General features: G+C 40.6%; 1 protein-coding gene across 8 annotated transcripts in view; it reads right to left on the minus strand.

Annotated features, from left to right (window-relative positions):
• LOC123519048 overlaps nt 1-16,943 on the minus strand; it is a 39,591-nt gene that overhangs the window by 13,001 nt on the left and 9,647 nt on the right. For 5 of the 8 annotated variants that reach the window (XM_045280199.1, XM_045280195.1, XM_045280197.1 and 2 more), the window contains exons 5-6: nt 13,373-13,531; nt 13,146-13,280 (exon numbers count right to left, since the gene is read on the minus strand). In XM_045280199.1, the coding sequence (XP_045136134.1) occupies nt 13,146-13,280; nt 13,373-13,531 (294 nt within the window). Of the gene's footprint in view, nt 1-45; nt 169-3,200; nt 3,245-4,665; nt 4,834-13,145; nt 13,281-13,372; nt 13,532-16,943 lie in introns of those variants that run through there. The other 3 variants (XM_045280201.1, XM_045280203.1, XM_045280202.1) reach the window with 3 other exon arrangements.

The raw sequence follows: 16,943 nt of genomic DNA on the forward strand, positions 1-16,943 counted from the left end.
CTGAATGAAAGTAGTAAAACAAGAGAGGAGTCAGGCAATACTCACGTCCAGATTAAGAGTAACATTACGAAGGTCCCAGTGGAAGCCAATGCCACCAGATTCTGCAACTTCATATTGCTCCTGTGGCAGTGGCAGAAGAGAATGCGTGTGCGACTCGCGGAGTGAGTCCTGTCACAGGAATGGACAAGAAGTTTGGCTGAAATCATTAATGCGTAATTGGATGAGAGTGGGTGACAGGACAGAACCCTGAGGAACACCACTGTTAATAGATTTAGGAGAAGAACAGTGGCCGTCTATCACAGCAGCAATAGAACTGTCAGAGAGGAAACTTGAGATTAAGTTGCAGAGAGAAGGATAGAAGACGTAGGATTGTAGTTTTGAGATCAAAGGTTTGTGCTAGATTCTATTAAAAGCTTTTGATAAGTCTAACGCAACAGCTAAAGTTTCACGGAAATCTCTAAACGACGACGACCAAGATTCAGTAAGGAAAACTAGATCACCAGGGAGAGCGGCTCTGACGGAAGCCATACTGGTGATCAGGTAAAAGATTGTGAAATGACATGTTTATTTAAGAATCTTCCTATTGAGGATAGATTCAGAAACTTTAGACAAACAAAAGATTAAAGCAATAGGGCAGTAGATTGAGGGATTAGAATAGGTCATCTTTTTTAGGAACAGGCTGAATGTAGGCAAACTTCCAGCAAGAAGGAAAGGTAGAAGTCGATAAGTCTAGTTGGAAGAGTTTGGTCAGGCAAGGTGTAAGCACGGAGGCACAGGTTTTGAAAACGATAGGAGAGTCCATCAGGTCCATAATCTTTCCGAGGGTTTAGGTCAGCGATAGCATGCAAAACATCGTTAAGATGAATTTTAATTGATGACATGAAATAGTCTGAAGGAGGAGGAGAGGGAGAGACAAACCTAGAATCATCCAAGGTGGAGTTGTTAGCAAAGGTTTGAGAGAAGAGTTCAGCTTTAGAGACAGAAGAGATGGCTGTGGTGCTATCAGGATAAAATAAAGGAGGGAAAGATGAAGTGAAATTATTGGAGATGTTTTTAGTTAGATGCCAAAAGTCACGAGGTGAGTTTGGAGTTTGAGTTTGAAAGATTTTGACATTTTCTCTTTATGAAGGAGTATTTGGCAAGTTGAAGAACAGACTTGGCATGATTCCGGGCAGAAATATAAAGTGCGTGAGATTCAGAAGATGAAAGACTCAAGTACCTTTTGTGGACAACCTCTCTATCATGTATAGCACGAGAACAGGCTGAATTAAATCAAGGTTTAGAAGGTTTAGGTTGAGAGAAAGAATGAACAATGTACGCCTGCATGCCAGACACTATCACCTCTTTTGGATTCAGCACACAGAGCTGGGTCTCTGACACAGTTCATTCAGGAAAATCAGCATAATACCTCTCAGGTCCCCCAACTGGCAGAGGCAAAACGCCAGAGGCACCTCCGCCTTGAGGGATCTTGAGGAGGGATTGGAGAAATAGAACAAAATACAGAAATGAGATTGTGATCGGAGGAGCCCAACGGAGAAGATAGGGTAACAACATAAGCAGAAGGATTAGATATAAGGAAAAAGTCAAGAATGTTGGGCGTATCTCCAAGACGATCAAGAATACTAGTAGAGTATTGCACCAGTTGCTCTAGGTCATGGAAGATAGCAAAGTTGGAGGCTAGTTCACCAGGATGGTCAGTGAAGGAAAAGAAAAGCCAAAGCTGGTGGTGAACATTGAAATCTGCAAGGATGGAGATCTCCGTGAAAGATAAGAGAGAGACAGAATGTGCTCCACTTTAGAAGTTGAATAGTCAAAGAATTTCTTATAGTCAGAGGAGTTAGGGGAGAAATAATCAACACAGATAAATTTAGTTAGAATGACTTTTGAGTAGAAGCCCGATGGTGGATAACTCGGAAGATTCAAGAGCGTGGGAACTAGAGCAAGTCAAGTTGTTGCCAACATAGATTCAACATCCAGCTTTGGAACGAGAATGAAGATAGAGAAAGTAGAAGGAAACAGAAAAGGGCTACTGTCAGTTGCCTCAGACAGCTGTGTTTCGGTGAGGAAAAGACGACGAGGTTTAGCAGAGGAGAAGTGGTGTTCTATAGATTGAAAATTAAATCTAAGACCACGAATGTTGCAGAAGTTAACGAAGAATAGTTGAGGAGGTGTCAATACATTTATGGTCGATACTGAGAGAGAGTCCGACCTGGGGACATTTATGGTCCCCTCCACAGAGGCTGGTTTTGGAGTCGCATTTTTGTATTTTAAGTGAGGAGTATGTGTGTGTGGTAAGGGCGTATAGTTTTGTGTGAAGGGAGAGAGTTGTCTTTAGAGGGCAAGCTGTGACTGTCTCCTTGAGTTGTGAGATACAAAGGAACGTTCAGCGAGTTCACAACTACCTTTGAACTGATCCAGACCAGAACTGGGCAGACCAGATCAGTCCAGATCAGAACTAGTGCTATTCTACCTGTCTGGGAGTAAACTATCGTTTCGCTAGCTGTCTAATGCCACCTCCATGTAAAGATGAAGCACAAAGTGAAGGAAGTACTGGATACACTCCATTGTTAAATATAACAGACTACTGCGTGGATCATTTCGCACATTTTTTATTTATTTTTGTCTATCTCTGTATTCTTTCATATGTAAATAATAAAGTGGTGGTCTCTTCTCTGCAAACTATTTTGCAGCCAAACAACTCTTTAGGTCTTTTTCCCGCTCAGGGAAAGGCTTGATGCTGTGACAGATAGGATAAAACAGTGCCATAGCAGTGGGAAATAGAGAACAGATAGCGGCTCGTGAGTACGCTGCCATTTGAAGAAAAAAATGGTTTCTATAGCTGGTCACATTGAGGTGGTTGAAGAAATGGCTCCGTCCGCCACATCTCATCACTTTTTTCTGGCTACCACAAAAAAAGTGGCCCATGTGAATGGACCCATATAAGTGTATGTGTCGTACATTTGATCATTATTTTGTGGTGGCCACAAGCACAAGTGGCCAAGGCGTGGAATACGGGACAAGTGATGGGTTTGCTTGTTTGTTGATGTGTATCTTCCGGACGAGGATCTCGGTCGTAGTAGTCGGAAAGGTAGGAGCTGCTGACGTTAACTGACACACACATACATAAGCGCAACACACACACACACACACACACACACACACACACACACACACACACACACACACACACACACACCCACCTTATTTATTCTAAAAACACACGAGGACGAGGAGCTCGGTCGTAGTAGTCCGAAAGATAGTAGCTGCAAACGTTTACTGACACACAGACATACATTATGCGCTACACACGCACACACACACACACACACACACACACACACACACACACACACACACACACACACACACAAATGCAAGTACGTGTGGCATGAAGTGTCCCACCCAAGATGTATTAGACTAAGAGGTGAACGCACTTCGGCATTATTGGAACCGCTGACGTCACCATGTGTATTGTTTACGTCTAGTGTTGTGGTGGTGTGTTCACGTGTGACAGATTTTATCAGCAATTGTGTACTTTTCACGGGCTTTGTATTACGATATTAATAGTTAAATGGGTAAAGCAAGAGTGTGCGCTGTATTTGGATGTACACCTGGTAAGGACAGCAACCTAAGATACCATAAATTCCCATCTAGTGATAACCTTGCTAGACAGTGGATCCATAAGTGTTTCCGTTCAGACCATATTAATATTAAGTATGCTGTGGTTTGTGAACGACATTTTAGTTCAGCCCAGATTGAACGAAATCTGAAGTACGAGCTTTTAAATTTGCCGGTTCCACGAACTGTGAGAAATTTAAAACAGGATGCAATTCCTGATCAGAATCTGCCATCACGAGGACACAGATGCCAGGGAATCGGCCATCCACCAGCATTTAAAGGTAAGAAACTGTGTATTTTGTAAGTGGTGGTGGTGTTTGTAGTAAATAAGTGGTGGTGGTGGTAATACTAGGTTCTAGTAAAGTAAGTGGTGGTGGTTCTAGTCTAATACATCTTGGTTCTAGTGAAGAATGTGGTATGGTAGTGGTTCTAGTAAAGTAAGTGGTATGTGCTATGCTTGTGAAACGATCACAGTAGATGCTGGTGAAGCTAATACTAAGTTGGAGGTGCAAATATTGTAAGTATGTGGTGGTAGCTTAAATTAAAACATATGGTAGAGGTGGTGGCATATCCCCATATTTTCTTGCAAATCACTAAGAAACGTAAAATACAGTTAGTGGCATTATATCTACTAAACTTAGTAATCAAGATGCTAAAAGATAACCACTCAAATAAAAGAAATATGCGGAACACCTATATTCCACAATTAAAATCTGTCCTAGTTGGTGTGTAATTCACCTCGGTCGTCTGCTGGTCACCCAGCCAGTCTTCCCCATTACGGAGCGAGCTCAGAGCTCATAGACCGATCTTCGGGTAGGACTGAGACCACACTTCTTAATTGCCTCGGTTGAATTCAAAGTAACGATTTTTTTTTTCACTGACACTGAAGCACTGAGCGGACGCGGCACTGATACGTCACTGATGTGTGTAAATCGACCTTAACCTCGAAAGAGGTTCAGGTTATTTCCATATTATATCCATCTGTGTTGATATGGATACTGGTTGACAGGGGTGTTGTGTTTTTTTTTTTTTTTTTTTTTAGCTTACCTTAAAAAGAGTACCTTATTAAGCGTTGTTTCGTCTCAAAAACTTGCCTTTAGTCGCGGATATGATCTACGAGTAAATCGGCGATGGTGGTAGAACTGACAGAGGAGGATGGTAAACTAAGGAGCGCGGTGGATGGTTCCCGAAAACTGCTGTAGCCAAACAAACACTGTTCACTCTCTGACAATCTCACCATTATCATGCTACTTGCTCCTTATCAGTTATCATTTTCTCCCTCTCTTGACACTTACCTCCCGGAGTTTATCTTAATTTTCATGCAAGAGGGAAACTTGCCATGCTTCCCCTCCTCCCGCGGCCTCTCTGCACAAGACTTTCTTTTGTTTCTCACCCCTATTCTGTCCGCCTCCCTAATACAAGAGTTAACCAGTACTCTCAGTCATGCATCCCTTTCTCTGGTTAACCCTCGAGATCCCTGCTTGCTTCCTGTATTTCCCATTACCTGAACTCATTGAAAAGGGCGGTTTGAAGACATTTACCTTATTCTTTTGGCTAAGTCTTTTGACCCTGTTCGGGAATTGGCACCTCAGTAAGTCTTTTTTGATGCAATTTTTGTTTCGCTTGGCCGGTTTCCCCAATGCAAATACAAAAGAGGGAAAGAAAAAGAAAAGAAATAACGCGTCCCCTCAGCGTACCGATCCCCGCCCTGATCCACCGCCTGTTTACTGAGTGCTGAATCCCCTCTGCCACTCCAGTAGGCAAGGCTTTCCCCCATGGTCGTGTGGAAAAAAAAAAATAAATAAAAATCAGCTGGGAGTAGCAATCCGTGAGACACCTGTGAGCCATACCGTGTGAAGCGGCAGTGGATCGTGAGACGACCATAGCGTGTGTCTTGTCAGATGCAAAGGTGACTTGCCACACCTGCCATTCCTCTGCTGCCTTCAGTTGACGGTTGATGTTGGCCACGGCGCGCTGGCTGTCCTGGCGGCAGTAGGAGAGGGAGATTGTGCAGTCGTCGGCGTAAGCCTTGACTGCAGGCAGTTGGCGTAGTAAGTCGTTAATATACACGTTCTACAGGACTGGGCCCAGCACTGAGCCCTGTGGAACTGACGCTCCGATATTGGTGGGAGATGAGGTCCAACTGTTGACAACTACCCAAAGTGTCCTTCCTTGGAGGTAATCTTCGAGTAGTAACAGGAGACTACCGTCGATGCCTTTGGCTTGGAGCTTAGCTATAAGGTCTGCGTGCCACACTCGATCGAAAGCCCCCGCGATATCAAGGGCCACTGAGAATGTGTCCAGGCCTTCATCAAGGGTGTCCTGCAATTTCTGTGAGAGGAGGAGGAGGAGATCTGAGGTAGATCGACCTGGCCAGAACCCGAACTGGTGGGGTAAGAGAAGCTGGTGTTCGTTCAGGTGGTGCCGTATGACTGATGACACAAGCTTCTCAAACACCTTAACCATCACAGACAGCAGGGAGATGTGTCTGTAGTGCCTAGGGTCAGACTTGGACCCTTTTTTGTGCACAGGAATCACATTTGCCTCTTTCCAGGATGCTGGCCACTTTTTCTCTGCTAGACAGGAAGAAAATATGGCATCAAGAGGCGCTGACAGCTCCCTGGCACATTGTTTTACCACTCTGGGGCTGATTTCATCTGGACCCGTGGCTTTCTTCACATCCAGTTCCCTGAGTGCTTTTCCACCAGCTTCGTGGTGATGGGCACTGTGGTGATGGTGTGGGCCGTCTCCCTTGGTAACACAGGAGGGGGCCGGGTGGGGCTCTGCACTTACATTTTGTCAGAAAATAATTTGGCCAAGAGGGCAGCCTTATCCTCACTGCTTGTGGCAGTGGATCCATCCTACTTAGTGAGGAGGGGCATGCTGTCCTGTCTCATCAGCCCTTGCCTCTCTTTGACCAACACCCACCACGTCTTTTCACCCACTCCTGGACAGGGGAGCTTGTTTTTTATAACTTGCTCCCAGCGCTTCCTCGCCCACTTGGAGGTGGCTGTCATTCTCCTACAAGCAGCTCGATGTAGGGCGAGGTTGTGTTGTGAGGGGCGCTGCTTGTATCTCCTCCATGCTTTGTGTTTGGCCTCGGCAGCTTCCTGGCAACGAAAGCATAACCATTGGGGTCTTGAGGCTTTGGCGAGGTAAGTGCGGTGAGGGACATGACAAGCTTGCAGGTCGACTAGGTGTGATGTTATCGCCCCTTTGATGGCGATTAGTGAAGGATAATAAGACCCATTTCACGCTGACTCGATGTATTTTGTATTCATTGTATCGGTCAAAACCTGGGAGCGTGAATCAGTTCTCTTAATGACAAATATATTGGTAGCTTACACTATCAGCCTTACAGGATATTATTTAGTTATACATATATAGAGAGATATATTGGTAATGTCCAACGTCGTCTTTATATTGATACTGCTACATAGATATGCTACTGTCCACAATTACACTAATTTATTGCCCACATATTATACTGAGTAGATTGTAGTCAAGACACTCACGTGTTGGCGGGTCTTTAGGCTCCTGTAGGTATTACGCTTGGCGCAGAACGTCCGTTCACGCCCACAGTACAAGTGTTTCTGCCCCAAGGTGGAGTTGAGAGGCCCCTACACATGTCTCTTGTGTAGAGTCTTTCATACCATATCTGACCTCTATGACCTCGGCTGGGGTGATTCCTACCAGGTCAGCACAATACCTTCTTTCCCTCTTTTCGCACTATCATCCTCAAGCCTCTGTCCTTCCCTCCTTCGTTCATCTCTCTCTCTCTCTCTCTCTCTCTCTCTCTCTCTCTCTCTCTCTCTCTCTCTCTCTCTCTCTCTCCTTCCGGCAATAACACTCCCCCTGTTGGGCTTTGCACGAAACAGCAAGTTGTGCCCGCGATGGCGTTAAGTTAATAGCATGTTTCACTCTTTCATCCTTGTGCCAGCTCTGAGAAGCCCGTCATAGTTCCCTGCTCGCTCGTTCAGATTAGTCTCCTGGTCAGATCTGATGCGCGTAGGTGGACCCCTCCGGGCACAGAATCTTAAGAGGGCAATGATGAATATGTCTGCACTTAAGGATGTCAGGACTTCTAGGTGGATGGCTCTGGTAGTTAGACAGGTGAAAATGCAATCCCACCTTTTGACCTGTGTTTGCCCTTGTTTAACCATAAAAGTTCCAAAGCAGTCCACTCCACAGTAGCTGAAGGCCTTCTCTCCTGTCCTGATCCGGTCTTCTGGCAGATCTGCTTGTCGTTTGTGTGTGGCTCTCCAATGATTCCAACGACAGGTTATACAGTTTCGTATTATACGATCTAGTAGGTTGCGACACCTTGGGATCCAGTATAGTTCCCGCAGTACTGCCAAGGTATATTCACGTCCAGAATGCCCAGCCTTCAGAGCATGCAGTTCTTCTGTAATGAGTCTTGTGACATGATTATCTCTGGGTAATAGAATGGGATATCTTCTTGAAGACTGCGTATTATCATGCTTCAGTCGTCCCCCAACTCTGATTAGGCCAGACCCTTTTAGAAATGGGTCGAGGCGCCTGAGGTTGCCCTTCACTACATGACCTCCTTGTTGGTGCTGGTGTTGGTGTTGGTAATGAGCGTCCGCGTCGCTCCGCTCCGTGGGGCAAATGATTCCTGCATCTGGCAAGGCAGGTCTTTACTTCCCGTCTCGTCATGGTGGGACACTTCTTCATGCCACACACGCACGCCCGCACGCACGCACACACACACACAGAACACACACACACACACACACACACACACACACACACACACATCTTTTTATTTACCTTAAACACACACACACACACACACACACACACACACACACACACACACACACACACACACACACACACACACACGCCCGGTAGCTTAGTGGTTAGAGCGCTGGCTTCACAAGCCAAAGGACCGGGATTCGATTCCCCGGCCGGGTGGAGATATTTGGGTGTGTCTCCTTTCACTTGTAGCCCCTGTTCACCTAGCAGTGAGTAGGTACGGGGTGGAAATCGAGGAGTTGTGACCTTGTTGTCCCGGTGTGTGGTGTGTGCCTGGTCTCAGGCCTATCCGAAGATCGGAAATAATGAGCTCTGAGCTCGCTCCGTAGGGTAACGTCTGGCTGTCTCGTCAGAGACTGCAGCAAATCAAACAGTGAAACACACACTTTTTGGGGTACCTCCTATCTCAAAGCCCACCCGTTAGGAAACCGTTGCCCCGAGTGAGGAAGCCCAACCTACAATCGGACCGTGGACAGGATTCGAACTTGTGCGCTTGGAGACCCTTCGGACCCCAAAGCAAGCATGGTTCCACTGTACCACACACACACACACACACACACACACACACACACACACACCGCGTAGTGTAGTGGTTAGCACGCTCGACTCACAATCGAGAGGGCCGGGTTCGAATCCTGGTAAGCGGTGAGGCAAATGGGCAAGCCTCTAATGTGTGGCCCCTGTTCACCTAGCAGTAAATAGGTACGGGATGTAACTCGAGGGGTTGTGGCCTCGCTTTCCCGGTGTGTGTTGTGTGTTGATGTGGTCTCAGTCCTACCCGAAGATCGGTCTATGAGCTCTGAGCTCGCTCCGTAATGGGGAAGACTGGCTGGGTGACCAGTAGGCAACCGAGGTGAATTACACACACACCTGATTCGTTCTGAGCATATGCACATATCTTTTAATTTCCAATAACACACACACACACACACACACACACACACACACACACACACACACACACACACACACACACACACACACACACACACACACACACACGCACCGGTAGCCCAGTGGTTAGAGCGCTGGCTTCACAAGCCAGAGTACCGGGGTTTGATTCCCCGGCCGGGTGGAGATATTTGGGTGTGTCTTCTTTCACGTGTAGCCCCTGTTCACCTAGCAGTGAGTAGGTACGGGATGTAAATCGAGGAATTGTGACCTTGTTGTCCCGGTGTGTGGTGTGTGCCTGGTCTCAAGCCTATCCGAAGATCGGAAATAATGAGCTCTGAGCTCGCTCCGTAGGGTAACGTCTGGCTGTCTCGTCAGAGACTGCAGCAGATCAAACAGTGAAACACACACGAGGAAGGACTCACTGGCGTCGCTCAGACAATCAGCTGATCTTCAATACCTATTGCAGGGTTACTCAACTATTATAAGCAAAGGTCCAGTTAGACAAGTTCTAATGTATGCATAGGTCCGGAAACTTTTATTACATGAAATAAAGGAAATAATTAAAACAACCATCTCAGAACAGAATAGTAAACCACATGATTCTTATTAATTTCATATTCACTGTTTGTTTTATTTATACTAATTTAGAAAACGTGGAAATAAAAAAAAAAGAATTTTGTAGCTAAAATATAACAAGATTAGGATTTTTTTCTCTAAAAAAATAAAAAAAATAAAAAAACTATTGAAATGGAGAATTTTCAAATGAAATTTTTTTAGATGTGTTTGCTGTTTTATGTTATGGTACTTTAAGTAGTAAAAAATACCTCTTTCAAAACATAACATTATAATGATTATATGAATTTTTCCTCTTAGAAAATAAAATGAAGAATTTACAAATGAAAAAAAAAAAATTAACACTACAGCAAGACTTTAGTGAGAAAAATGACACTTCTTGTTTCTTGTTAGCTTCCTAAATCTCGGTACTAATTTAGTAACAGCGAGTCGAAGACAGTGGTGCAGGTGTTCACTGGTCATTCATGAGCGGAACTTGTTCTTCACTAAGTTCATGGTAGAGAAAGCAGATTCGCAGCAGTAAGTGGAGCCAAACATTGTGAGAATTTGCACTGCAAGTCTGTGAAGAGTGGGAAAATTAGCAGGGGATCCTTCCTTTGACCAAAATGTTTCTGGTGCACAATCACAGAGTACTTGTTTCAGCTCTGCATTCTCTTGAAAGTCAATAAGTTCCAGTTGGATTTTTGCAGCATCTACCCATTTGCAGGTGAGTTTTGCTTCAACTGAAAATTCTGTGATATCTGTCATTAGAAAAGGGTTTTGAATGAACAGCAGCAGCTGTTTTCCAAGAACAAAATCATCAAAGCGTACCTTGAAATTATTGATCACCTTCTCAATAAATTGGACATGTTTAGTACCTGTTTCATCTTTACGTTGCTCCAAAATCTGGGAAAATGTAAAAGTTGGCTCTGAATATCATCCTTGAAAAGCTCCAATTTTTTCTAGAAAGCACCTTCATGCTATTTAACTAGATTTTTCTCTTCCTGGGGCCTGGGGTCCAACTACAACACTCAGAAGGTCCGGATCCGGACCGCGAGCCGCCAATTGAGTACCCCTGATATATATATATATATATATATATATATATATATATATATATATATATATATATATATATATATATATATATATATATATATATATATATATATATATATATATATATATATATATATATATATATATATATATATATATATATATATATATATATATATATATATATATATATATATATATATATATATATCCAACTCAAAAGCCAAAATAAGTACATGCCACTAAGAATACATAGATACTTAAACCGCAGAATACACTAACAAATAAAAGCAAAAATGAAATGCCAAATTAGATAAAATCGCACACACAGAAACACACACACACACACACACACACACACACACACACACACACACACACACACACACACACACACATAAGACAATGTTGAATATTTCTTTATTTCCTTTAATTAGGTGAACAGAATTGTTCATCGGTCTTTACATGCGAGTAAAGATAAAACATTTCTTTCTTGTTGTCAGTAGTTCCTCACCCACACCACCTCGCGCCAGCCCCACGTTTCCCGAGTGTGGACCAGCCTGAAGCCGGCACACCTCATCAGCATGAAGTACGGCCAGAACACCTGGTGCCGACTTGTCTGGCTCAAGTCACCTGTTGGAAGAAGAATTCACTAGGAAGCTCTTAATCACTTAAAACGCAAGTTTAAAGGAAGGGAGGTAAAACTCGAAGTTTAGTGTTCGGAGCGCCAAACAAGGGTGTTATTTCAGATTGCCAATTGGAGACAGGAGATTACACAATAAATGAGTGAAATCTTATCCTACACAAAGGCGGGATTCCACCGAGGCAACATTTTGGCAACATGTGGCATGCTACATTGTCGCATGGGCTAAGTGTGTTTCAACCAGTTCAACAGAAGGCAACATGTAGCATGCGACTGTGTGGCATGCTACAGGTGGCAACATGTTGCCGTGTTGCCTGACGCTTGCGCCAAGATTTAGCCTGTTGCCTAGTGTTGAACGGCTTCCCACCAGTCGCGGGAAGGTTTCCGTGTTGAAGGCAACAAGATGAATTGGGCACAAGAAAAAATAAACGTAGAATTCATAGAAGAGTATAGAAAACTAGCAGTGTTTTGTACATGTTGCAAGTTTCTATCTGTTATTCATTAAGAAATGTGCATGTGAATACACTTGACATGAATATGTTCATGAATATTGTTGAGATGATTAAATTTCATAAATTAATTTCTTAGTCATTTTTATGAATATGTTCCAAATCTCCTATTATAATTTGTATATACGATGTGACATACGTCCATAAGGATTATGTATAATAATCAACTAATAATGATAATAATAATAATTATTATTATAATAATGATGATGGTGATACCAATAATAAATATTACCATTATCACTATTACTATTATTATTATTATTATTATTATTATTATTATTATTATTATTATTACTATTATTATCATAAGCTGTTTTAGTAGTAGTAGTAGTAGTAGTAGTAGTAGTGCTCTATAAACACTTATAGTAAACTTACCTTAACTACATCTCCATAAGTGCTTCGATGATTGCTTGGCAAACCTCCGGCACAGTCCTTGATATAATTGGCTCAGAAATTCTGAAGAGGTACATGAGAGATTTGTAGTTGTCTCCGGTTGCTAAGAAACGCAAAGTTACTAGAAGTCTGATTTAGGTGGTATGGCATCCCGGTAATTAGTGTCACTCTTCCTGATTCTGGGAGAAACTTTGTTGAGAAGATCATTAAAATCCTCCACACTCATTCATGAAAAGTTCTAGAACAAGGATTGGTCATCAGACAGTAACTTTTCAAAAAATTCACTTTGAGCAGTGCTACTGTCCATAAATAGTTCTCTCTTCCACCATCGGTGCTTTCTTTTAGTTTTTTTTACGAACATTGCGCAACACTAGATATGCAGCAGCAGCGACCGTCTGCTGAGACATCGTGTTGCTAACTGGCTTAGCTTTTGTTGAATTGGTGGAAAAGGTTTTGTGGCATTCAACAGGCAACATCGCATGCAGCATGCTACAAGCAACAAAGATGTTGCTTTGTCGCAGGCAACATGTCTCCTTGTTGAAAGCCGCATTCAACATATTTGTTGAAAGCCAGTCAAGTCGCATGCTAAATGTTGCCTATGTTGCCTTAGTGGAATCCTGCCTTTGAGAAGTAATGCACTAAACATACATATCTTGAACGTTTAGTTCCTAGTCAGTGTATATCCACCGCCTCACCTTTTGCATACTCCATTTCTTTCCCATCCCAACATTCATAGTGCCCCTGAAGCTGCCGATGCCTGTAGCAAAGAACTTGACGTTTGGGGAGCGCTGGTGGTCCTTTTTGTTCATGGTGGGGTCGTAGGCATACACCTGCAGAAAGTGTAATAGGACAGAGGAGAGTTTTTCATGGAACAGCAAGGAAGGTTAATTAGATAATAATTTCATCGATAAAAACAACTCACTTTGCATCCAAACTTATCAAACTCATCCTCGAAGGACCACTCGTTGCCAACACCGAAGGAGAATACCACGCAGCTCCCTGGCTTGATAATGAATTTGTCGTCAAGACACACCATCTTCATCCCAGCCTCTGGTGCAGGCGGCTTTCCTCCAAACGGCCTCTGTGTGACGTGACTCCAAGTGACTAATGACAAGAGTATACTGCATACAAAGCGAATATCTAAACATCATTATTATCAAAGAAAGTTTTTTGTATGAATAAATAAATAACTAAATAAGTAGATAAATACATAAATACATAAATAAAGGATATATATATATATATATATATATATATATATATATATATATATATATATATATATATATATATATATATATTAGAGATGTATCGGATGTCGAATTTCAGGCATTGGCGGATCCGGATGTATGTGCGGATGCAAATGTGGATGCGGATATCAGTCTCTGCTAAAATGCGGATGCAAATGCGGATGCGGATATCAAAATATGACATCCTCGCGAATGCAGATGCGGATGCGGATGTTTTTACGTCAAACGCTCTGACCAAGAGGACAAAAAAAAAAAAAGCCTGCTTCAGTGTCAGACCATGCAGACAGCAGAAGTAACAAATAAAAACAAGGTGGGAGAACCAACATACTGCCAAACGAGTTCCAATGGTGTCTTGATAGTTGATATTTCTCTCTTTGAAAGTATTTAACTCATAGGAAGACGGAAGTACAGACGCAGGAAGGGAGTTTCAGAGTTGACCAGTGGAAGTAAAGTGGAAGTACTTTTTGTTATATTAAAGTTTTATGACGAGTTTCAGCCACACATTTTGTGCGTTACCAGGATGCGGGAGCAAGTAAGGAAGGAACAGTACTTCTTACTTCGAAGGCAAACTCTTTCCAAACTGATGACCTGCCAGTGTACTATGTAGGACTTATGTTCAGAATGTCAGTTTACAACTTATGGATCAGTATTATAAATTTTCAAGATGCTTACCAATTGTGAAAAGAAAATTACTTTATTATAATGCTTCATTACATTAAGTTCTAGTAAGAAATACATCGAAAGCCCTCTATAATAGTAATAATGAAAATGATAAAACAATAGCTAATATTACCCTTCCTCCGTGAAAACCTTTTCATCGGCAACTCACTATATCAGGGGAAACAGGTCTCGACAGGAAAACTCATGCGATAAGAAGAGCTCAGCGCTGCCGGTTCATATTTTTCAATATTATTATTTGTATAATTATGGAAACATTCGCATAAATGTATTTAAGGAAGAAACACTGAATTATATCATGTGAAGTGGGTATAAGGTCTAAAACTGCAATGTACAGTACGACATTACTCAGCCAGCCACACGACACACGCATGACAATCTCTCTCTCTCTCTCTCTCTCTCTCTCTCTCTCTCTCTCTCTCTCTCTCTCTCTCTCTCTCACCACCACCACCAGCAGGTATCAGGAGTTGGGGTGAAGGTGACAAGCAAGGGTGATAAGCCTCCTATCCATCTCTCTCTTCACCCCTCACACACACACACACACACACACACACACACACACACACACACACACACACACACAGGGACTCACTCATCTGTCGTTACTAAGTTTCTAACATTCCACCATTCACAGTTTGCTATTTATTTACTATGTATTTGTACTTCATAGTCACTATGTCAAATCCGCTCCCTCCTCCTGTCCTTCCCCTAAATTCTAGACACATTACGTTGTGTAAGTTTGAAAGGAAATGAATACGTGATATTATTTGCTTTAGTTTTACTAGATAATTGATTTGTTAGACACACATCAGTAACTTTACTCTACATTTCTAAGCTCTGTCTGAACTGTAAGTCTGCAGGCACTAGGCAGTGTTCTGCGAGTCTGTCACTGCGTGTCCATATATTACTCTATAATCTATAGGTTGTGCAATGCATAAAACACATCCGCATCCACACATCCTCTATAAAGTGCGGATGCGGATGCGAATATATATATATATATATATATATATATATATATATATATATATATATATATATATATCTTACCACAAATGCGGATGCGGACGCGGACGCGGATGTTTAGTTTATCACAACTACGGACGCGGATGCGGATGCGGATGTGAAAAAATATGCGGATGTTCCGCGGATGCGGATGCGGATATCCGATACATCTCTAAATATATATATATATATATATATATATATATATATATATATATATATATATATATATATATATATATATATATATATATATATATATATATATATATATATATATATATATATATATATATATATATATATATATATATATATATATATATATATATATATATATATATATATATATATATATATATATATATATATATATATATATATATATATATATATATATATATATATATATATATATATATATATATATATATATATATATATATATATATATATATATATATATGAAGTGACAAAAGACAAAATAAGGTGATACGAATAGTCCACAGTGGCGATTCCTATCGTGAACAACCAAATATTATATTAGAAACGTGTGGTATTTATCTTTAATGTTTTAAAATTATCACTGGTTCATAGTCTTATTGGTGACAAAATGTATATTAGTATCACAACTCGTATATAGAAATTTTATGATGTGATTTGCCACTTAAAATAATCTGATATAGTTTATTTGTCACTGGAGCTGTTTTATCTGTGAAGGCGTGCTTATCAATCCAAGACTGAAAACATGGACGGAAATGACGATTCACTCCAGGAGGTTGGTGCAACGAGCCTTTGGCGGCAATGGGAACATTATTGTGCTGCTCCAGACCATTGCCCGCATTCTTCTGCACGTTTAAACAAAGAATGTGCCACGGAAAACATAACTCTGTCGGTTCCTTTACTGTGTCATACATTCACATAGAAATTGATAGATATAAGTAGATGGAGTTGCAACTATTCTATTTATATAACTATATATATATATATATATATATATATATATATATATATATATATATATATATATATATATATATATATATATATATATATATATATATATATATATATATATATATATATATATATATATATATATATATATATATATATATATATATATATATATATATATATATATATATATATATATATATATATATATATATATATATATATATATATATATATATATATATATATATATATATATATATATATATATATATATATATATATATATATATATATATATATATATATATATATATATATATATATATATATATATATATATATATATATATATATATATATATATATATATATATATATATATATATATATATATATATATATATATATATATATATATATATATATATATATATTGTTGTTTGTTATTTCAAGGAGAAACAAGAGAAGCTTTTTTATTAAGATTGCCAAACTGCCTTGCAGTATACAGAAACCTCGGCACAAATTTGTATCAGTCCTGCTGGTCGTGTTTGCATTCAACACCTGTGCTCCATGTATTGGAGTTTCATTTGGAATATTGTT

The sequence above is a fragment of the Portunus trituberculatus genome, chromosome 44 (genome assembly GCF_017591435.1).
Source record: "Portunus trituberculatus isolate SZX2019 chromosome 44, ASM1759143v1, whole genome shotgun sequence".
NCBI classification, from domain to species: domain Eukaryota; kingdom Metazoa; phylum Arthropoda; class Malacostraca; order Decapoda; family Portunidae; genus Portunus; species Portunus trituberculatus.